The sequence below is a fragment of the Dipodomys ordii genome, unplaced genomic scaffold (genome assembly GCF_000151885.1).
Source record: "Dipodomys ordii isolate 6190 unplaced genomic scaffold, Dord_2.0 Scaffold15, whole genome shotgun sequence".
Lineage (NCBI taxonomy): Eukaryota > Metazoa > Chordata > Mammalia > Rodentia > Heteromyidae > Dipodomys > Dipodomys ordii.
The window spans coordinates 17,002,732-17,026,084 of record NW_012267231.1 but is presented as its reverse complement, the minus strand read 5'-3'; the positions used below and the strand labels follow the sequence as shown (position 1 = coordinate 17,026,084).

The 23,353-nt window shown below is 42.9% G+C and overlaps 1 protein-coding gene across 1 annotated transcript in view; it reads right to left on the bottom strand.

Moving 5' to 3' along the window:
* Scaper (S-phase cyclin A-associated protein in the ER) overlaps nucleotides 1-17,458 on the bottom strand; it is a 226,799-nt gene extending 209,341 nt beyond the window's left edge. The window contains exons 1-5 of the mRNA XM_013012177.1: nucleotides 17,392-17,458; nucleotides 13,195-13,312; nucleotides 8,503-8,573; nucleotides 5,782-5,976; nucleotides 1,350-1,450 (exon numbers count right to left, since the gene is read on the bottom strand). Of these exons, the coding sequence (XP_012867631.1) occupies nucleotides 1,350-1,450; nucleotides 5,782-5,976; nucleotides 8,503-8,573; nucleotides 13,195-13,312; nucleotides 17,392-17,397 (491 nt within the window). The 5' untranslated portion in view covers nucleotides 17,398-17,458. The remainder of the gene's footprint in view (nucleotides 1-1,349; nucleotides 1,451-5,781; nucleotides 5,977-8,502; nucleotides 8,574-13,194; nucleotides 13,313-17,391) is intronic.
* Nucleotides 17,459-23,353: the final 5,895 nt, after the last annotated feature.

Genomic DNA, 23,353 nt, shown 5'->3' with positions numbered 1-23,353 from the left:
GTTTTCTAGTGGTTTATTGGAGATAGTCTCACGGACTTTCCTGCCCCGGCTGGCTTTGAACTGCGATCCTCAGATCTCAGCCTCCTGAGTAGCTAGGATTACAGGTGTGAGCCACGGGTGCCCAGCTTCAATATTTTATTTTAAAATGTGCAACTTCAGTTTCTAACCTTTACAACTCAAGTGTAGCTGAAATAGTTTTCATGAATCAACCAGATTGTAAGATGAACAACGCCATCTACAGGAATTCTCATATAGTTTTCATCTGGGAGCTGCCGCAAGAGGCAAAGAAATGCTCATAACTGGCTAGGGAGGGGAGAGGGAGAGGGAGAAGGAGGGGGGAAGACAGAAAGAAAGTCAGAGGGAAAGAGGAAAGGAGGGAGGGGGGAGAGGGGGAGAGAGAGAGAGAGAGAGAGAGAGAAGGTAGAGGGGAAAGGGGAGGGGGAAAGGGGAGAAGGAAAGTGCTGGGACCCATAGCTCATGCCTTTAATCCTAGCTACTTAGGAGGCTGAGTTCTGAGGATCAAGGTTTGAAGCCAGTCTGGCAGGAAAGTATGTAAGACTCTTATCTCCAATTAACCCTGCCATCACCCCCCCTAGAAAGAGTGGAGCTGTGTCCAATCCAGTGAAGGAAAGCTCCCCCAATCACCTGTCACCTACAGGTAGGGGTGAAACTGCTAGATACGAAGAAACCAAGGTCTCAGCCACCCATGGACCATGGAAGAAACAGAAAAACAACATATGTTAAAAGTTCTCACCATGAAGAATAAAAGCATCAACATATCACAGCTGAGCTGCCCTGGATTTGGTTTCCCAGGGAAATAGCTCTCAAGTTTGCTCTCTTGGTTCTTCGGTTCCTAACTGGTGCCGGTCTTGGGCCTTGAACTCAGGGCCTGGGTACTTTCCCTGAACTTCATTTTTTGCTCAAGGCTAGCACTCTTTCACTTGAGCCATACCTCCACTTCTGGCTTTTTTGTTGGTTAACTGGAGAGAACAATCTCACAGACTTTCCTGCCTGGGCTGACTTCAAACCAAGATCCAGGATTACAGGCATGAGCCTCTGGTGCCTGGTTTAAGGTTCATTTTGTTTTTTGTTTTGCTTTGTCTAAGGCATCAGGCACCCTATTCAGGAGGGCACCACCCTTAAGATTCAATCACTTCTGACAGACCCCACAACTCTCTATGCTTGCTCATCAGTAAGTTTTATGAACTTAGGAAGGTCACATTCATACTACAGCAGGCATTATACTTCCTGAGAGCAAGTTTTGTGTCCATGAGGTCAAGTTTGTTGTTGATTTCAATGACTGCTATGGAAACTGCTGGTTATCACAGATAAACCCCAGAACTCATTACCTGCTTTGGGCATCTGTCTTCTCTAGCTTCTCCTGGAGTTGAATCCAGTCAATCAGTGCTTTGAAGTCTCTCACATAGTAATCCAGCATCATCAATACTTCCTTAGTTAAATAAAAATAAAAAAAATTATTTCCACTCTCAGAATAAAAAGCTTCAAGAAAAAAATTATTAATACAAATTAATATTTTTGACATTAAACTCAATGAAGACAGTGTATAAATAACTTGATCTAGTTTTCTTTTTCTTTTTTTTTTTGCTGGTACTGGAGCTTGAACTCAGGGCCTGGGCACTGTCCTTGATCCTCTCTGTGCTCAAGGCTAGCACTCTACCACTTCAGCCACAGCACCACTTCTGGCTTTTTCTGTTTATGTAGTGCTAAGGAATCAAATAAAGGGCCTCATGCATGCGAGGCAAGCACTCTACCATTGAGCCACCTTGCCAGCCCTAGTTTTAATTCTTTCCATTTTCAATGTTTCATAGGGTAAGTGTATGAGGTCCAAGTTCAAAGACTAAGAAATGGCACTGACATGCTTTTTCAAGACATCTCTGGGCTGGGTGCCAGTGGTTCACATCTGTCATCCTAGCTTCACAGGAGGCTGATATCTGTGGATCAGGGTTCAAAGTCAGCCAGGACAGTACAATCCATGAGACTCTTATCTACAATTAATCCCCAGAAAACTGGAAGTAGCGCTGTGGCTCAAAGTGGTAGAGCACTTGCCTTGAGTGAAAGAGCTCAGAGACAGCACCCAGGCCCTGAGTTCAAGCCCAACAACAACAATAACAACAACAACAAGACCTTCCTGAATATTCTCCCTTTCATCTAATAGTAAAGATGACATATAAAAGAGTACATAAGGGGCTGGGAAGGTGGCTCAGTGGCAGAGCGCTTGCCTTGCATGCATGAGGCCCTGGGTTCAATTCCTCAGCACCACATAAGCAAAAAGAAAAAAGCCGGAAGTGGCACTGTGGCTCAAGTGGTAGAGAGTTAGCCTTGAGCTGAAGAGCTGAGGGATAGCACCCAGGCCCAGAGTTCAGGCCCCACAACCGACCGGACTCAAAAAAAAGAGTACATAAAACATACAAATACAGATAATTATCACAAAGAAAAAAAAACATGTAAATGCCCCAAATACACAAAACAGAAAAAGATACAATTATTGCTAAGACTTTTGTACACATCCCAGAGGCTCAGGAGTCAGGGATCAGGAGGATCAAGTTTCAAGACCAGTTAGGGCACAAACTTCCCAAAGACCTCCATCTCAAACAATAAAAAGCCATGGGGGAGGATGGGAAGGGATGGGAAGGGGAAACAAAGGAGGAGGCTACAATGCTTGATAAGAAATGTACTCATTATCTTGCCCATGTAATTGTAACCCCTCTGTACAGCATTTTCACAATAAAAAAATAAAAATAAACAAAACAAAAAACAATAAAAAGCCAGGCATGTGTCTGGCATCTCAGCAAAGCGAGAAATAAGAGGATGGCAATCCAGTCCAGGCACAAAAGTGAGACCCTATTCAAAAACTAATGAAAGCAAAATGCACTGACAGAGTGGCTCAAGTGGCAGAGCACCTGCCCCTGGAGGCACAATATCCTAAGTAGTTCAACTCCAGTACTGGAAAAAAAAAAAGTTCAGGCTGGTGAGGGCATAAAGAGACCCTATCTCAACAATAATCAATTGGGGGAGGGGAGGCCAGCCAAGAACCTAAGTTCATACCCCAATACCACCAAAATCAACTGATAATGTGACTGTGTAAGTTAAGTACTGCTCCATCAGCCAAAGCTGTCAGTCACATGCATAAGGTATGAGACAAAGAAACTGAAATTGCACACACCCATCTCACCTCATCATAAAGACACAGCAGGCTCATTTTACCATAATGACTATTTTCCAAAACTCTCAGAAAACACCAGTCAGTTATATGATCAGTATAATCACTTGCAAACCAGTATGATCACTTGAAAAATAATTACTTTTCCATAACTACTGCAGAATCAGCAGCAAAGACCACCATACAGAAGTAGGTATAGTTTAGGCATAAGACCCATGACTATTAATTTATGCCAACTTATTCCCAAATGAAAAATGGTACCACCATTACTTATTACAAAAATTATATTCTGAGCCAGACACCAGTGGCTCATCTCTGCAATCCTAGCTACTCAGAAGGCTGAGATCTGTAAGATCAAGGTTCAAGGGCAGTCTGGGGAGAAAAGCTCATCTAGACTCCATCTCCAAAATAACCAGCAGAAAGCCACGCTGGAGGGCATGGCTCACATGGTAGAATGTCAGCCTAGCAGCAAAACCCTAGAAAACATCTAGAAATGCTGAAAACAATTTTTTAAGTTATATTCGACATTAAAATACTTCTGAACGGGGCTGGGAAGGTGGCTCAGTGGCTCGATTCCCCAGCACCACATAAGCAAAAAGAAAAAAGCTGGAAGTGGCGCTATGGCTCAAGTGGTAGAGTGCTAGCCTTGAGCTGAAGAGCTGAGGGACAGCGCCCAGGCTGAGTTCAGGCCCCACGACTGGACCCAAAAAAATAAATAAATAAAATAAAATACTTCTGAACAAAGAAGTATTGTTTTTTTAATTTTTTCCTTTCAATGATGATCCTTGGTGCCAAATCACTGGTAATAAAAGTCTTACACAATCAGGAAAAGGACAAATTAAAAACCTGACTTAGCTTCCTTCTCTCAATTCAAATGGTCTAATTCAATTCATTCAACTTTAAACCACGAACATTAGGGCACAGATAGACTTAATTTGGAATAATTTATTTTAGGAATTTTCAACTGATTTCCCTTCTTGCTTTAAAGAAAAAACAAAACAAAACAAAACTCCTCTTCGGAGTCTCTAAGCAGCTATGCTTCTGATACTAATTGGCACAGAGAAAGTAGATTGGGTGGTTTGAACAGCCTATTTCAAGGAATGTTTATGATCAGCGCAGTAGCAGGCAGCTGTAATCTGAGCCGTGTTTGAGGAACAGGGGAATACAAACAAGACAAGCAGCTGGGGGAACCCGGCAGTCACTGATGCAAATCTTTCTTCTAAAGCGAGGAAGGCCATTTTGTCAAGCAGGATGGAACAGAACAAAAGTGCCTCTGAAAGGAATGGTACAGGCATTCAGATAACTACATATAGATGTACAGCTACAATTACCAATTCGTTTACCAATTGGCTGCAACGGATTCGATTAGTTTGTAATTAATTCTAGTTACCGGCACAGAGAGCAGGATGCTTGGCGCCATCCCTTTGTCCCGCCGATACCCAATACGAGTGCACGGACCCGAGGGCCCAACACGTCAATACGGCCCTGCCATTCAGCTCAGCATAGGGCACAGCACTGTGCCCTGTGCTGATGGAGGGGTAGAGATGTGCGCCCTGTGATAAGTCAAAGACAAAGGGGAAATTCATGCAAAAAAAAAAAAAAAAGAAAATTGTACAAATTACTACTGTGTGCATGCGTGTGCCAGTACTTGAACTCTGGGCCTGGACACTGTCCCTTGGCTGTTTCACTCAAAGCTTTCATTCTACCACTTAAGTCATAGCTCCACTTTCAATTTTTTGGTGGTTAATTGCAGCTAAAGAGTCTCTTGGACTTTCCTGCCTAAACTGGCTTGGAACTTTGAGCCTCGGATCTCATCCCCCTGAACAGCTGGGATTAGAGGAATGAGCCACCTACTCCCAGCTCAAAACAACTTTCAACCAAAGCTTTCACAAAACAGGAAAGGACATAATTAAATGAGAGCAAAGAAAAAAAGCAGTCTTCAAATCCAAAAAAAGGCGTGTCAATTTTAGTGTAAGGATCAAAGAAGCAGGGTGCCAGTGGCTTACAACTATAATTCTATCTACTTAGGAGGCTGAGAGCTGAGGATCAGAGTTCAAAGCTAGCACAAGCAGGAAAGTCCCCATGAGAATCGTATCTCCAATTAACCACCAAAAATCCAGAAGTGGCATTGTGGCTCAAAGTGATAGAGCTCTAGCCTTAAGTTCAAGAGATCAGGGACAACAGCCAGGCCCTGAGTTTAAGCCCCATGACCCACAAAAAAAAAAAAAAAAAGGGACCAAAGGAATCATTTTGTATTAACAGTGATAAAATAAAAAGCATATAGGAGCTGGGCACTGGTGGCTCACAGCTGTAAATCCTAGCTAGTCTGGAGGCTGAGATCTGAGGATCGTGGTTCAAAGCTAGTCTGGGCAGAAAAGTTCCCATGAAACTCTTATCTCCAATTAACCACTCAAAAACTGCAAGTGGCATTATGGCTCAAGTAGTAGAGAGCTAGTCTTGAGCACAATGAGATAGTGCATAGGCCCTGAGTTCAAGCCCCACAACCGAAAGTAAAACAAGTGAGAGAAATGCTCAAGTCAAACATAGCAAAGCCCACGCACCTAACTTGAAGTAGATTACAGGTCCAGAGCAGCCCTTACCTTGCATTCCACCACACTCTGATCTGATTCACAAGTCACATAGATTTCATCTACAGCCCGCCGAAGATTGTCAAAAAGGAATGCCCAGTAGCGAGCTCGCAGATCAATTTTCCGAGGATGCCTGGCCTTGGTAGGACTTTTGTCAAAGTGTTTATCTCCAGTTGTGGATGTTATTTTACAGTCTCCTGCGGTATTCTGGTGAGATAAAACATGGAAGAAGAAGAAGAAAAAAACAGATCAAATGATGAAAGGGGTAACATTGATCAAGATTCTTTGTATTCATATTCTACTTCACTGAATGGCAACTCCTTTGTACAATTACTTAAAAAATAAAAATTAAAAATAAATTTTTAAAAAGTTTAAAAGATTTAAAGAAGCCAGTACCAGCGAGTCACATCTGTAATTCTAGCTACTCAGGAAGCTAAGATCTGAGAATTGTAGTTCAAAGCCAGCCTGGGCAGGAAACTGAGTGAGACTCTTTGTTTTTTTTTGTTTTTTGTTTTTTTCTGGGGTCCGGTTGTGGGGCCTGAACTCTGGGCCTGGGCGCTGTCCCTCAGCTCTTCAGCTCAAGGCTAGCCTAGCTCTACCACTTGAGCCACAGCGCCACTTCCGGCTTTTTTCTTTTTGCTTATGTGGTGCTGAGGAATCGAACCCAGGGCCTCATGCATACAAGGCAAGCACTCTACCACTGAGCCACCTTCCCAGCCAGTGAGTTAGACTCTTATCTCTAATAAACTACTCAGAAGTAAGAGGTATGGCTCAAGGTACAGCACTACTAGCCTTGAGTCAAAAAAACTCAGAGACAGCATGCAGGCCAATTTCTTTTTTTTTTTTTTTTGGTCCGGTAGTGGGGCCTGAACTCTGGGCCTGGGTGCTGTCCCCCAGCTCTTCAGCTCAAGGCTAGCGCTCTGTCACTTGAGCCACAGCGCCACTTCCGGCTTTTTTCTTTTTGCTTATGTGGTGCTGAGGAATTGAACCCAGGGCCTCATGCATGCAAGGCAAGTGCTCTACCACTGAGCCACCTTCCCAGCCCCATGCAGGCCAATTTCAAGCCCCAGGACTAGGGGGGAAAAAAAAGATCAAAAGAAAGGCTTCCAGAGATTAGATTTTTTTTGTACCAATCACATTTTTCAACATAAATACTTAGAAGAATTTTTTTCAGCTTACATCTTTATCAAAACAAATTCTTGCCTTAAACCCCAATGTAAAGGCATCATTAAATATATATGTATCACAAAGGAGAGAATATCACAAAAGGACTCAAAAATACAAAATGTACAGCAGAAGGGGCTAAAGTATACACTCTAAGATAAACTGACAGCGACAGCCTGGCTCACTGATGAACATGCTACAACACCGTTTGTTTCTTTTGTGTATGCTGGTGTTGGAACTTGATCTCAGGGTCTGGGCAATGGCCCTGAGCGTTTTTGCTCAAGGCTGGTGCTCTACCACTTGAGCCACAACTCTACTTATAGGCTTTTTGGTGGTTAATTGAAAATAAAAGAGCCTCATGGACTTTCCTGCCCAGACTAGCTTCAAACCACAATCCTCAGATCACGGCCTGGGCAATATCCCTGAGCTTCTTTTGCTCAAGGCTAGCACTCTACCACTTGAGCCACAGCCCCACTTCCAGCCTTTTCTGTTTATGTAGTACTGAGGGATTGAACCCAGGGCTTCATGCATGTTAGGCAAGCACTCTAATACTAAACCACATTCCTACTCTATAACTTAGCTCTTAAAAGAGGACAGTAATATGTCTACACAAAAGGTAATTAGAAAAATTAAAATATTTATCAAATATATAAACCTAGGCAGTGATTACAACATACAAATTTGTTAAATTTAAAAACTATACATCGTCATGTTACAATGGCCCACACCTGTAATCCTAGCTACTCGGGAGGCTGAGATCTGAGGATCACAGTTCAAAGCCAGCCCAGCCAGGAAAGGCCATGAGACTCATCTCCAATTAATCACCAAAAGTCACAAGTGAAGCTGTGGCTAAAAGCGATAAAACACTAGTCTTGAGCAGTAAAGCTCAGGAGCAGTGGCAAGCCCTGAGATCAAATCCCAGGACCAGCACCAAATAAATAAATAAATATTTAAAAACCCATATATTATGTATTTACATAGATAAAGATACACAATTCCCAAATCATGAAGTATGTGTGCTTTTTGTTGTTGTTGTTGGTACTGGGGCTTGAACTCAAGGTCTCACGCTTGATAAGCAAGTTCTCTACCACTTAAGCCACACCCCCAGCCCATTTTCTTACACTGGTTACTTTCAAGATAGGGTCTCAATTTATGCTGAGTGACTGAGAGACTTTATTCACAGGCTGGCCTTGAGCCATAATCCTACCACCTCCGCCTCCCAAATAACTGGGATTATAGGTTTTAGCCACCATGCCTGAGTCTAAAATAGCATTTTTATCATTTATAATAAACTCAGGAGTTAAAATTAAGAACAAGTGAAAAGGACTGGGAAGATGGCTCAGTGGTAGAGCGCTTGCCTTGCATGCGTGAGGCCGTGGGTTCAATTCCTCAACACCACATAAGCAAAAAAAAAGCTGGAAGTGGTGCCATGGCTCCAGTGATAGAATGCTAGCCTTGAGCTGAAGAGCTGAGGGACAGCGTCCAGGCCCAGAGTTCAGGCCCTACAACCGACAAAAACAAAACAAACAAACAAAAAAAAGAACAAGTGAAAAGCAGTATAAGCTGTACCTGTTTAGTAGTTTTATGAGCACCTTGAATGGTCCGCTTAGATTTTGCGCCTGTTTGACATTTAGGTTTTCCTTTGAGGCAAAAGGAAAAAATAGAAAATAGAAAATTAAGCTTTAGTACTTAGATGATATAATTCCAAATTATACAAATCATTCAGACATCCTAGCATGGAATTTTCAGCCATCTGGAAATCCAGAACAATAAAATATATAATCTAGTTATGGTCATGTGAACTATTGATAAAGGAAAAAAAGGGGGGCTAGGAATCTGGCTTGCCTAGCATTCATGAATCCCTAGGTTCAATATCACATAAACAATACCACATAAACAAAAAAAAAGCTGGAAGTGGCACTGTAGCTCAAGTGGTAAAGTGCTAGCCTTGAGCAAAAACACTCAACGACAGTGTCTAGGCCCTGAGTTCAAGCGCCAGGACTGGCCAAAAAAATAAGTAAATAAATAACTTCCCACATCTCCAGAGACTGCTTCTACTGAATGGCTTAGAACAAGAATGGGTCAATTTACCAAATAGGCCAGATTAAAAACATAGTCAAGTCGATTACTTCTCAATTTACAAAAAGGTCTGGAAAATACTTGCTGAAATTTTGAATTTTATTTCAGCAATAAAATTAAGACTGTAATTTTTTTTTTTTTTTTTTTGCCAATGCTGGGGCTTGAATTTAGGGCCTGGGGACTATCCCTGAGCTGCTTTTGTTCAAGGCTAGCAATCTACCACTTGAACTTCAGCACTATTTCTGGCTTTTTCTGTATATGTGGTTATGAAGAATCGAACCCAGGGCTTCACGTATGCTAGGCGAGCACACTACCAACCAGTCAGCCATATTCCCAGCCCCTTCAGACTGTATCTTAAAACCCAATATTTAAACCACTCTTAACATTATTTCTTTTTGAACCAATGAAAGAATAGTTAAGTGCTGTCTATTCTCAAACATTTACCTGTATGCTTATTAAAAATACTTTCACTTGTAAAAAAAACAAACAACTAAACCAATATTTAAGCCAGGTGTCAATGGCTCATGTCTGTAATCTTAGCTACTCAGAACAGGAGGATAGTGGCTCAAGGTATCCAAGCAGAAAGTTCTCAAGACATCTTCTTAACTCATGGCGGGGAGAGGAGGTGCAGTGCTGTGTACCCGACATTCTACTCTAAGTGGGAGGCTGAGATATGGAGGATCACGGTTCCAGGCCAGCCCCTGCTGAAAAGTCCATGAGACTCCATCTCAACAGAGGAAAGCTGCAACCATGGTACAGGCTTGCCATGCCAGCAACAGAAGAAGCCTAAAATAGGTGGATCACAATACAAGTACACACCTGGGCAGGTGCCAAAACCTATCTTAATTATAACCAGTAAAAACCAAGGCTAAAGGTATGGCTCAGCAGTAGAGTGCCTGCTTACCAAATGTGCGACCCTGTGTTCAAATCCTACTACCATGTACACACAAATTTAATTTAGGCTAGTGGCTCTGATTTTTTTTAATAGTTTCTTTTGGACATGGAAGGTCTTGGCCAGGCACTTGATGGCTCACACCTGTAATCCTAGCTACTCAGAGACTGAAATCTGAGGATCACAGTCCCACGAGTTCAAACCCAAGGAGTGGGGAGAAAAAAATATGAGACAGATGTCTCTGGAAAAAAAAAATTCAAACCTTCCTTCACCCTGCCCCCTCTCTGTACTGGTTCTAGGGTTTGAACTCAGGGCCTGGGCACTGTCCCTAACTTTTGTGCTCAAGGCTGGTACTCTACCACTTCGAGCCACAGCACCACTTCCAGTTTTCTGGTGACCAATTGGAGATAAGAGTCTCATGGACTTTCCTGCTCAGGCTTGACTTTGAACCACAATCCTCCGATCTCAGCCTCTTGAATAGCTAGGATGATAGGCGTGAGCCACCAGTGCCCAGCTCTTTCTCTCATTTTTTACACAAAAGACACTACTGTTTTATAATGACTCTATCCTTGACCTCAATTCAAGACAGGAATGAAATTCTATAATGTGTAACAGAGTAACTGTGGAAAGCAATCTGGGAGCCAGGTCCTGGAAGCTATATGGAAAATGAGTGATAACACACAGGTAGTACTTACTAACAACCTGCCCAACACAGGTGGGGCTCCCTTGCTATTCTGCCAGGAATGGAGAGAAATCTACCCTACACAGCCCTCTGCTGGTTATCAAGTTCAACCACCCTCTAGCTCAACCAATAAACATCTATACATGGTGGCCCTTACCTGTCCAGCTACACAGGAAGCATAAACAGGAGTACCCCAGCCCAGGCTGGACTTGGCAGAAGCAAGACTCGATTTGAAAACAACAAAATCCAAAAGGGATGATGATACAGGTCAAGTGGTAGAGCACCTACCTGCCTAGCAAGCACAGGGCCCTGAGTTCAAATTCCCTCCAGTACAAACAAAAACAGAGTAAATTTTTAAAAAATATTTATATTAAAAAATAGTAAAACAAGAGTGAATTTTTTTGTGGCAATGCTGAAGACTGAACTCTAGGTTTCTACCACCTCCCCATCCCAAGCAAACTCTCACTGAACCCGAACCTTCTTATGTGAGGAGGTGCTCCAAGAATGAGATGAGGAAGTGTTCAAAGAACAAGATAAAAGTGTCAAAAGGAAATAGACGCTCACAGAGTCTCCCATCAGGCAGCTCTAGAACAATCTGAACACCAAAATAAGTACACTAGTGGATTCTAAACTACTGAGTACAACATGAAGTCATGTGCATGCAAATTTAAATTCATCAATACCTATAGACAGAAAAGGGGCAGGCAGAGCTCTTCCTTACATTAGAAGGCTAGCTTATAAAAAGCAATGGATGAAGCTAGTCAATCACTAGTTCCCAATCAACAAAGTACTAACTACCTAGTAAGCACCAAAAGGAGCTAGAAGTACTGAACTGAAGAGAAACAAGGTATTTATACTCTCAAGCTGTGTGTGTAGGTGCGTGTGTGCCTGCCTGCCTATACTGAGGATTGAACTCAGAACCAAGGCATTGATCTCTCAGCTTCTTCTATCAAGGATACTGCCAGCCTCTCATGATGGACTGAGGGAGACTTTGTCTTTCTGTCATGAAACTCTACTTATAAAAGGACCACAGAGGCTGCTGTGGGAGAGACATTACAGTTACAGTCATCCCTTCAGTCCTCTAAGCAGTCCGCATAGCATCTCAAAACCAGGTCTCCCTTGGCATTCCAACCTCCATTCCCAGAAAGAGCAGTCTTACCCCACCTCGAACTGCTAAAGGAGAAGACCAAAGGATGCTATTCCTAGTTCGCAGAACAATGAGAACTAGCAAGGCTCTGATGGCTCACACCTGTGATTAGCTACTCAAGAGGCTGAGATCTGAGGATCCCTGCTCGAAGCCAGTCAGGAAAGTCCATGAGACTCTTACCTCCAATAACCACCAAAAGGCTGGAAGTGAAACTATGGCAGAGTGCTAGCCTTGAACAAAAAAAGCTCAGGGACACACCTAGGCTCTGAGTTCAAGCCCCAGGACCGGCACTGAGAGGAGAGGAGGAAGGGGGAGAGGGGGAAGGGAGAGGGAGAAAAGGAGAGAGGAAAAAGGAGAGAGAGGACAGAGGGAAAGAGGGGGAAAGTGGGAGAGAGAGGGGGAGAGAAGGAAGAGAACTAAAAAAATCTCTTGTTTTGCCAATCATTACGTTGTACCAAATCATGATAATTTTAGTATATATGTTTAAAACCTCATATTTATTTTAACTGGTACATAGCGATTGTACATATGGATGGAATACAGTATAATCATTTGTATACATGTATACAAGGGTACATACAATGTGTAATGATCAAATCAGAGTGATGAACATTACCATCGCCTTAAATTTTTATTTATCATCCTAACATTATTTAGGTTAGGAACTTTCAAACTTCTCTCTTCCAGCTTTTCAGTAGATTTTTTTCCCCTATTTTGAGAATCAAATCTGAACTTCACATTTGACTAGGCAAACACTCTACCAATAAGCTATATCCTCTCGTTTATAAAGCATGAAAAATTAATATAAATTATGTAAGAATTATAATTTTTAAAATCTTAGTGTCTCATAACTTACATAGGCTGCCAGCCAAAATAACAAACTCAATTTCATTCTTACATCAAACAGCAAAGTAACAATAACACATTTTAAACCATTTGTGTATAAAGTCAGTAAAAATCTTGGGGGATTTTTTTGGCCAGTGGTTGGGCTTGAACTCAGGGTCTGGGTGCTGAACTCTTCTGCTCAAGGCTAGCATTCTACCACTTTGAGCTACAACACCATGTTCAGTTTTTGAGTGGTTAAATGGAGGTAAGAGTCTCACAGGGACTTTCTCACCAGGCTGGCTTTGTACTGTGAGCCTCAGATCTCAGCCTCCTGAGTAGCTAGGATTACAGGCATGAGCCACTGGCTCATATACAAAATTTTATCCTATACATATTTGCCAAAGAATTCTAATTTTGAGTGCTCAGTTTGCTGTTTATTTACTCATTAAAACTAAGAGTATCCTTCTAATTTTTTTCTTTTGTTAAGCTAGGGCCTTACATTGTTACCCAGGCTAGCCTTGAATTTCTAGCAATGCACCTGCCCACCCTCCCAAGTAGCTGGGACTACAGGAATGTGCCATCATGCTTGGCTATGGTTCTAATTTGCAAGAAGATGGGACTAAACTTAATACGTACCATCATCATCTTTGCTTTCTAGGGGAACGCTCCAGGCTATTAGGTTTCTTGCTGTACGACCCTCCTCTGCAACTATTCTTCTTACTTTATCATGACTATTGGAGCGCTGGAACGAAGCCTGGTATACAAAAGAGAGTATTTATTATTAGGCATTAGTCAACATACAGAATATATTTGACAAATTTGTAATTTCCCACATTTACTCAGAGAGCAAACACTTAAATGTAGTTTGGGCTTCAAAAAATGGTTAAACCACAAAAACAACTAGGCCACAAGCCTTAGGAATACAAAGACTAACTTTACGACACTTAGACATAATGCAAAGTTTAAAAGGTGTCCAAAGAGGCAGAGTCCGCCATCAGCACAGTGTGAGCCACCAGCTCCTGGCTCTAATCACTTCTAAGATATCAATTCCTAGAAAAGGCTAGTGATAACTTCAACATGATAGTTTTTTTTTTTAACATTTTAATCTAAGTATCAGGGTTTGAAATGAGACTATATTGCTGTTGTTTCTATCCAAAGTCAGAGTGCGCCATCTAGTGTTCCAGGGAAGGTTTACATAGACATGTAAATACTACACCCTTCCATTAAGCAATAAGCAGCCATCCTGGGGAAGGTGTCCAGGTTCAAACCTGCAGTAAACACTCAAAGAAAGCAAGTAATCAAGACTAACTTTTCCGTCTTTTTTTTTCTTTTTTTTTTTCATCCATCGTGGGGCTTGAAATCTGGGCCTGGGCCCTGTCCCTTGGCTCTTGAGCTCAAGGTAGCACTCCACCACGTGAGCCATAGCGCCACTTCCGGTTTTCTAGTGGTTTATTGGAGATAAAGAGTCTCATGGGCTTTCCTGCCTGGGCTGGCTTTGAACCGTGATCTTCAGATCTCAGCCTCCTGAGTAGCTAGGATTACAAGTATGAGCCACTAGGGCCTGGAGAACTTTTCTGTCTTAAAGGAAAAAAAAATCTAAATAATTTTTATCCTAATCACTTTTCTCATTATCTTGATCTGGCGGCAAGCACTTTTGACTACATTTTTGTTTGTTTCGCCTCAAAACTTTCTACTTCATGTGGGGTGCTGGTAGCTCACACCTGTAATCCTAGCTACTCAGGAGGCTAAGATTTGAGGATTGTAGTTCAAAGCCAGCCTGGAGAAGACAAATCCAAGTGACTCTTTATGGCCAATTTAACACCAAAAAGCCAGAAATGGAGGCATGGCTCAAGTGGTAGAGAGCCATCCTTAAGTGAAAGAATCTGAAGGACAGCACCCAAGCCAAGTTCAAGCTCCAATACAGATACAAAAACATAAACTACCACACATTCTAGGCACAAAAAAACAAGACTGTGGCCCAAGAGGCTATGCAGCCTGCGGGAAGGAAGTGGGATCGCTTCAGCTGGGACATTTCAAGGCCTTACATAAAAATTTTTTAAAAAATTACTAGTCATACTAGAAAATTAGTGAAATGACTGAAAACCAGGAAAAATTAAAGAAACTTTTAGAACTATACCCAGAAATTATTGAAAAATGGAGTTATCAAAGATTTTAAATTGTAATTAAAATGACCTAAAAGATAAAAAGGCTGAAATATTCCACAGAAGACTAAAATCCTAAAAGAAATCAAATAGAAGTTGTAAATGGAGCAAGGCGCTGGTGGCTCATGCCTGCAATCCTAGCTACTCAGGAGACTGAGATCTGAGGATCAAAGTTCAAAGCCTACCCAGGCAGTGATAGTGAGATTCTTATCTCCAATGAACCACCAGAAAACTGGAAGTGGCACTCTGGCTCAAAGTGGTAGAGTGCTAGCCTTCAGTAGAAAAGCTCAGGGATAATGCCCAGGCCCTAAGTCCAAGCCCCACAACCAACAAACCAACAGAAAAAAAAAAAAGTTATGAAAGTAGCCAGGCTTATGCCTGTAATCCTAGCTACTCAAGAGGCTGAAATCTAAGGATCTCAATATAAAGCCAGTCTGGGAAGACAAATCTGTGAGACTGTTTTTTGGGGGGGGGGGGTTGTTGGTTTTTTGGTTGGTTGTGGGGCTTGAACTCTGGGCTTGGGCGCTGTCCCTGAGCTCTTCAGCTGAAGGCGAGTGCTCTACTGCTTGAGCCACAGCACCACTTCTGGTTTTCTAGTGGTTAATTGGAGATAAAGAGTCTCATGGACTTTTCTGCCCCCACTGTCTTTGAACCGTGATCCTCAGATCTCAGCCTCCTCAGTAGCTAGGTTTACAGGCGTGAGCCATGGGTGCCGGACTGTGAGATTCTTATTTCAATTAACCAGCCAGAAGTGGAGGTGTGGCTCAAATAGTAGAACCAGAGCCATTAGCAATAAAGTCAAGTGCTAGGCCCTGAGTTCAAGCCCCAGAACTGGTACATAATAATATTTATGAACATTAGATTTCCAGATTTTCATAGCTAAATTGTAGTCATAGAAGGGGATGAAAAGCTGAAGTTTTCAGGGATTGCACGGTATGTTGCCTTCACACACTCTCCAATAATTCAGAGACAAAATAGTTTATGACCAAAGATCCTCACTGGACAAAATTCTCAGAACGTAGAACATGACCTCAAATAACAAAGAAAAATCAGAACCTTAGAGCTAAAGGAAGTGGGAAGTGGGGGATAAGAAAGAACACATAGTTCATTTTCAAGATAGTGGCTCATGAATATCACTGCTGCATTTGTTCACCCTTTGTCCCATTACCCTCCCAAAGACAGATAAACAAGACAAAGGAGGAAAAAAGCAAAAAAGAGACAAAGGCAAAAAAAAAAAAAAAAGAAAGAAAAGGCTGGGTGCCAGAGGCTTATGCCTGTAATCCTAACTACTCAAAAGGCTAAGAAGATCTGAGGATCATAGTTCAAAGCCAGCCCGAGCAGGAAAGTTTGAGACTCTTAGCCCCAATAAAACTACACAGAAAAGGCTCCGTGGCTCAGGTATTGAAGCACTAGCCTTGAGCACAAAGAGGCTCAGGGACACACCCAATCCCTGAGTTCAAGCCCCAGAACTGACAAAAAAAAAAAAAACTCGTTTTCATTTCCTACAATTCACTTCACTAAATATTACTTTACATGATCAGATGCATATAGCTATTGCACTTTTGTTATCCTCTCCTAAGAACACCCTCCTTTGGTCTCACTGTGTGAATGCTTAGAGACCTGTATAATTTTCATGTCCCAGTGTACTTTTTTTTTTTTACCATCCAGTGAGTTTACCTGTAAATGTATAGGCACAATCTAAGTATAACAAACGAGGGAAACTATGTAACCTATGTTTCTTTAGATCAAGCTTACTTTGCTTAATATAATTTTTTCCAAATCTTTCCTTTTCTTTTTTTTTTGGGTCCAGTCGTGGGGCCTGAACTCTGGGCCTGGGCCCTGTCCCTCAGCTCTTCAGCTCAAGGCTAGCGCTCTACCACTTGAGCCATAGTGCCACTTCCGGCTTTTTTCTTATGTGGTGCTGAGGAATCAAACCCAGGGCCTCATGCATGCAAGGCAAGCGCTCTACCACTGAGCCACTTTCCAAGCCCCAAACCTTTCCTTTCCTTTACAAACAGTACAATATCATTCTTTGTGATGGATGAGTAGAATTCCATTGTGTATATAACTGGTGGGTGGAGACAGGAGGGAAAAGCTGAGTGAGGGAAGAAGTGACATTGTTCAAAAAGAAATGTTCTCTTTATCTGATTTATGTAACTATAAACCCCTCTGTAAATCATCTTTACACTAACAATAAAGAAATTTAAAAACAACCACCCACAGTTGTAGGTGCACTACTGTTTTAATCCACAAGAGGGAGGTCGTACAAGTGAGTTACACCCATCAAAAATGTGAAAACACTCATATATGGAATGAACTAATAGTGTCAACAGGAATTAGGAGAAGTTAGGCACTGGTGATTCATGCCTGTAATCAGGAGGCTGCTGAAAACAGCAAGAACAGAGGAGAAAGAAAAAAATCAAGAGAGCCAGATACCAGGGGATCACACTTGTAATCCTAGCTACTCAGGAGGCTGAGATTTGAGGATCAAGTCTGAAGCCAGCCCCTGCAGGAAAATCTGTGAGACTCGATCTCATCACTGCACCAGCCTTGAGTGAAAAATCTAAGGGACAGCTCCCAGGCTCTGAGTTCAATCTCCAGTACTGAAATGCAAAGTTTAGAAAAAAAAGCAACAGACACTGATGGCTAGTCTTTGGAACAGCTTACTTACCATCATCCTTCAACTCTCTTCTGTCAAGAAGATCATTTACCTCTTAACCCATGGGTACGCCTCCTACAATAAAATATATAGACCTTTAGTGAGAATATCACCATAAAGTCATATGCATCCATACAATGATAGAAAGCTCAATCTTTCTCCTTTCATTAAACGCAAGAAAGTCAAATAAACTCACACCTTTCTATTGCCAGTTAGGAAATTATACAGGAGCTTTAAATACTCCACACTGAGCAGTACCTTAATACCCTCCAAAAAATGAAAATATAAGAAACGATTAATTACATGTAGCATAGGAGAACACAACCCTAAAGCACCAAGCTCCTTTTTAATAGAACAGAAACAGACAATTCTCATTTAAAATTCTGCATAAATTGGGCATTAATGGCTCATACCTGCAATCCTACTCAGGAGGCTGAGATCTGAGGATGGCTATTTAAAGCCCGCCCAAGCAGCAAAGTCCATGAGATTCTGATCTCCAATTTTAAAAAACTGCCAGCCTGGAGCTGGTAGCTCATGCCTATAATCCTACTCAGGAGGCTGAGATATGAGGATCACAGTTCAAAGCCAGCCCAGTCAGGAAAGTCCATGAGACTCTTTATCTCCAATGAACCACCAGATAACCAGAAGTGGCACTGTGGCTCAAGTGGTAGAGTGCTCGCCTTGAGCTGAAGAGCTCAGGGACAGTGTCCAAGCCCAGAGTTCAAGTCCTATGACCAACAACAACAAAAAAACCTACCAAAATAATAATAATAAAAGAGCCAGAAGATGGTAGCTTATGCCTGTAATCCTCAGAAGATTAAGATCTAAGGACTGTGGTTAGAAGCCAACCGGGACAGAAAAGTCCATGAGACTCTTTATCTCCAATAAACCACCAGAAAACCAGAAGTGGAGTTGTGGCTCAAAGTGGTAGAGTGCTAGCCTTGAACAAAAGAGCTCAGGGACAGCACACAAGCCCTGAGTTCAAGCACTAGGACCAATATATATATACGTATATATTATGTATACACATACATATTACGCATATAATATGTATATATTATACATAAATATATTTTAAGGAAATGAGAAAAGAACCCACCCACTAGATGGGTTCAGTGATTATGCAGAAAACAATCCCTTTTGGTCTTATCAGAAATCAATCAGCAAAACGGCTACCTACTAGCTTTCCTAAGAAAGTAAGTTGAAGGCTAGATACCAAACCTTTTAAGGCAGACATAAAATTTTATGGACCATCAGATGAATTCTCTAAGGAAAACAGAATGGAAATACACAAGAATCTATGAAAAGAGCATACGCTTGGAAGTCAGGCCCAAATGCACATCCCAAGATTGCCAATTACACAAGCTTTCCACGAGTTATGTCAAGCTTCAGCATTGGAGACAACAGCGACAATATTGGAGCAAAAATATCTACCTTGCTATTTTCAAAATCAAAGAAATGATTTGTGATGCAGATCAGCACTCAACTATGGATAAATGTACAGCACAGGAGCAGTAGTAGGCATTTGCTATTTTCCTGCTTTTCTAAAATATAATTGTACTGTAATTACAGTCTTAAAACAAAGTAAGGAATTGAATTTAAAAATACTTTGACTTTAGCCGGGCGCTGGTGGCTCACGCCTATGATCCAAGCTACTCAGGAAGCTGAGATCTAAGCATCGAGGTTCAAAGCCAGCCCAAGCAGGAAACTCCATGAGACTCTTATCTCCAATAAACCAGCAGAAAAAAGGAAATGGTGCTGTGGCTCAAGTGGTAGAGTGCTTGCCTTGAACTGAAGAGTTGAGAGACAGCGCCCAGGCCCAAAGTTCAAGCTCTACCACTTGAGCCACAGTGCCACTTCCGCCTTTTTCGGTCTATGTGATACTGAGGACTCGAACCCAAGGCTTCATGCATGCCAGGCAAGCACTCTACCTCTAAGCCATATTCCCAGCCCCTGTTTTTGTTTTTCGTTTTTAATTTTTATTTTTTGTCAGTTGTAGGGCTTGAACTCTGGGCCTAGGCCCTGTCTCTCAGCTCTTCAGTTTCAGGGCTAGTGCTCTACCACTTGAGCCACAGTGCTATTTCTGGTTTTCTGGTGGCTTACTGGAGATAAGAGTTCCATGGACTTTCCTGCTTGGGCTGGCTTTGAACTGTGATCCCCAGATCTCAGCCTCCTGAGTAGCTAGAATTACAGGCATGAGCCACTGGTACCCAGCTCCTGTTTTTGTTTATTGAGACAGGTTCTTTCTATGTAGGCCAGGTTGGCCTCAAACTCTAAATGCTACTGCCTCCATCCCTAGAAAGCAGGGGCTACAGGTGAAGTTCCATATACTTTCAAATTACAGATAAAACTGTTTGGAATTTAAATTTTTCAACACACTGTCACAAATTCCAGTTACTAAGCCTTTCTCCCCCCCAAGGCAAAAGAATGATTCAATACTAAATCATTATACTTTTTTTTAAAAAAAAAAAAAAAAAAAGCAAGAATGGAACTCCAACTCCATCCGGGATGTTTTCACTCATTGGCTACTGCTCTACCAATGAGCCAGGTCTCCAATCCTCCCATTCTACCAGATCAGTGATTTACTCCAAATCTTTTTGTCACCAGGTCTTGAGCTTTATTATTCAATTTGGCACTTTACAGATTATCTCTAACTCTAAACTGAAATCAGTCATGAAGCTGAGGCAGGAGTGTAACTTCAAGGGTACATGGGCTATACACAGCAAGACCTCTGGCTCAAAAAACAGAATCAGTTGACTCATTGTAATCCTCACAACTCAGAAAGCTGATCATGAGGATTGCAGTTTGAAGACAGCCTGGGCAAAGCTTGCAAAACCCCATTATGATTAAAAAAATAAAAACCAAAAAACCCTTGGTGTGGTGCTGTGCTTTAGCAAGTACAAGAGGCCAGAGTTGGGCTGGAAAAGTGGCCCAGTGGTAGAGCGCTTGCCTTGCATGCCTGAGGCCCTGAGTTCCATTCCTCAGCACCACATAAGCAGGAAAAAAAAGCCGGAAGTGGCACTGTGGCTCAAGTGGTAGAGCGCTAGCCTTGAGCTGAAGAGCTGAGGGACAACGCCCAGGCCCAGAATTCAGGCCCCACAACCGGACCCAAAAAAAAAAAAAAAAAGAGGCCAGAGTTCACAGTTCAGAACCAAAACTCCAAAGAAAAAACAAACAAAAAACTATCAAGGGGCTGGGAATGTGGCGTAGTGGTAGAGTACTTGCCTAGCATGCATGAAGCCCTGGGTTCAATTCCTCAGTACCACATAAAGACAGAAGAAGTTGGAAATAGCGCTGAGGCTCAAGTGGTAGAGTGCTATCCTTGAGCTCAGGAGCAGTACCCAGGCCCTGAGATCAAACCCCAGGACTGGCCAAAAAAAAAAAAAACCTATCTTTTTTTTGGCCAGTCCTGGGGCTAGATCTCTGGGCATGGGCACTGCTCCTGAGCTTCTTTTGCCCAAGGCAAGCACTCTACCACTTGAGCCACAGAAGCACTTCCAGCTACTTTGAGTAGTTTACTTGAGAGAAGACTCTCACTGAGCTTCTTGCCAGGACTGGCTTCAAACCGCAATCCTTAGATCTCAGCCTCCTGAGTAGCTAAGGATTACAGGCCTGAGCCACTGGAATCTGGCACAGACTGCTTCCTTTTAGTAAAAATTCAAGATACGTACTAGAATCTGGATACAGTATTGATAAAATAGGAATGCACATTTCACAATACTGTATTTATACATAAGAAAAGATTTTCTGAAGAGCAAACCACATGCAGACATAAATTAAAAGATCAATAGATGCTCGAGGGCCCGTGGCTCAAGCCTATAATCCTAGCTACTCAGGAAGCTGAGAACTGAGGATCACAGTTTGAAGCCAGCCCAAGAGAAAAGTCTATGAAACTCTGATCTCCAATTAACCACAAAAAGACAGAAGTGAAGCTGTGGCTCAAGTTGTAAAACACCAGCTTTGAGTGAAAAGGAGACAGCACCCAAGCCCTAAGTTCAAATCCCCGAACCAGCACTAGATGGAGGTGGGGGAGAGGAACAAGCGCATATTATCAAACTAAAATAGCATTACTGCTGGGTGCTGGTGGCTCACATCACTCCCATGTGTGATTGCAGCTAATCAGGAAAATGAGATCTGAGGATCATGGTTCAAAGCCAGTCCAGGCAGAAAGGCCATGAAACACTTGTCTCCAATTAACCACTAAAAAGCCAGAAGTGGAGGTGTGGCTCAAATGGTAGTCACTTACCAGCCTTGACCAAAAAAAAAACCAAGTGAGGGTTGAGGCTCTGAGCCCATTTCAGACTGACTGAGCGCACGCACACAACTATACACATACACAACTACACAGAGAATTTTTTTAATGCGGCTCAAGAAAGTGAAGAAGGAAAGGACCAAGTATTTGCTAAGGGCTTCCTAGGGGCCGGAAGCTGTGCTGTATACATGCTGTACAGACACCTCATTAATTACTATGAAAAAATTTGAGGTTGGCTATTATCCCTATTTTACCGATGGGCTTGGGACAGGCAAGTAGTACAAATGGGAATCTAACTCAAAACCTGCCGCCTTCAAACCATCAGTCACATCACACCTTCTCCCACAAAGATAATTTTCAAGTCACATGAAAACTGACTCTGGCCAGATGCCTGTGACACATGCCTGTAATCCTAGCTACTTGGTAGGCTGAGAAATCTAGAGATCAAGGTTGGAAGACAAAAAGGTCCATGAAACTTGTATGTCCAATTAACCATTTAAAAAGCTGGAAGTGTAACTGAGTGCCAGTGGTTCACGCCTCTAATCCTAACTACTCAGGAGGCTGAGATCTGAGGATAGCGGTTCTAAACCAGCCAGGGCAGAAAAGTCCCTGTGAGACTCTTACCTCCAATTAACCACTCAAGAAATGGAAATGGAGCTGTGGCTCAAGTGGTAGTGAGCTACTTACTCTTGAGCACAAAGAGACTCAGGAACACTCAGGCCCTAAGTTGAAGTTCCCCACAAGAAAAAAAAAAAAAAGCTCAAAGTGGAGCTGTGGTTCAAGGTAGAGCACTAATCTTGAGGGGAGAAGAAAGCTCAGAAAAAACAAAAAAAAAAGGTAGGTCCTGAGTTCAAGCCCCAGGACTGGCAGGAAACACACACACACAATAATTCTGGAACCAGGTGCTAGTGGCTCCCATGTGTAATCCTGGCTACTTGAGAGGCTGAAATCTGAGGATCACACTCACTGCAGTTGATTTTTATCTCCAATTAATAATTTTAAAAAAAAAACAGAAGTGGAGCTGTGGATCTATCAAGTGGCAGTGCCCCAGCCTGGAGCAAAAAACGCCAAGTGAAAGGGCAAAGTCCTGAGTTCAAGCCTTAGTACTCCATTAAAAAAAAAAAAAAAACCCTGATTGAGCTAATAATCAAAGGTATCGATCCTTTGGTGGTGATTGGTTATCCAAATCCTCAGGACAAGCAATGTGTGATGCACACAGGGAATTAAGATGGGGAGGTGGGGGGGGGAGATGAGGACGGTTTTGATGGACACTAACTTGGCACAAAGGACAGAGAGAGGATCCAGAGGCCGGCCACAGGAAGCTGCGCGCAGTCGGGGCGGGCAGGGCAGGCGGGGCCGAGATTCGGACACAGCAGCAGGTTCGCTGCGTGGAGGGTCCCGCCCGGGCCACCGCCGCCTCCCGGCAGATCTGCCACCCACCCCGCCGCGTGGGGAAGGCCCGGGGTGAGGCCGAGCTGGGGGTCTGGGGGTGTCAGGGACGGCGGGCCCCCCCAGGTGAGCGGCCTGGGTGAACCCCTCCAGAACAGAGTGGGGAGATGGGGAGTCACCCCACACACACACACACTTCCTGCCCGGCGTCCCCAGCCCGGGGTGCACCCACCTGTCAAAGGAAGGCCGGGAGCCCCCCCACCCTGCGCAATCCGAAGGTTCCAGAAGCCTCGACTCGCGCACCCACCGCGGCCGGCCGACCCCCCCCTCCCC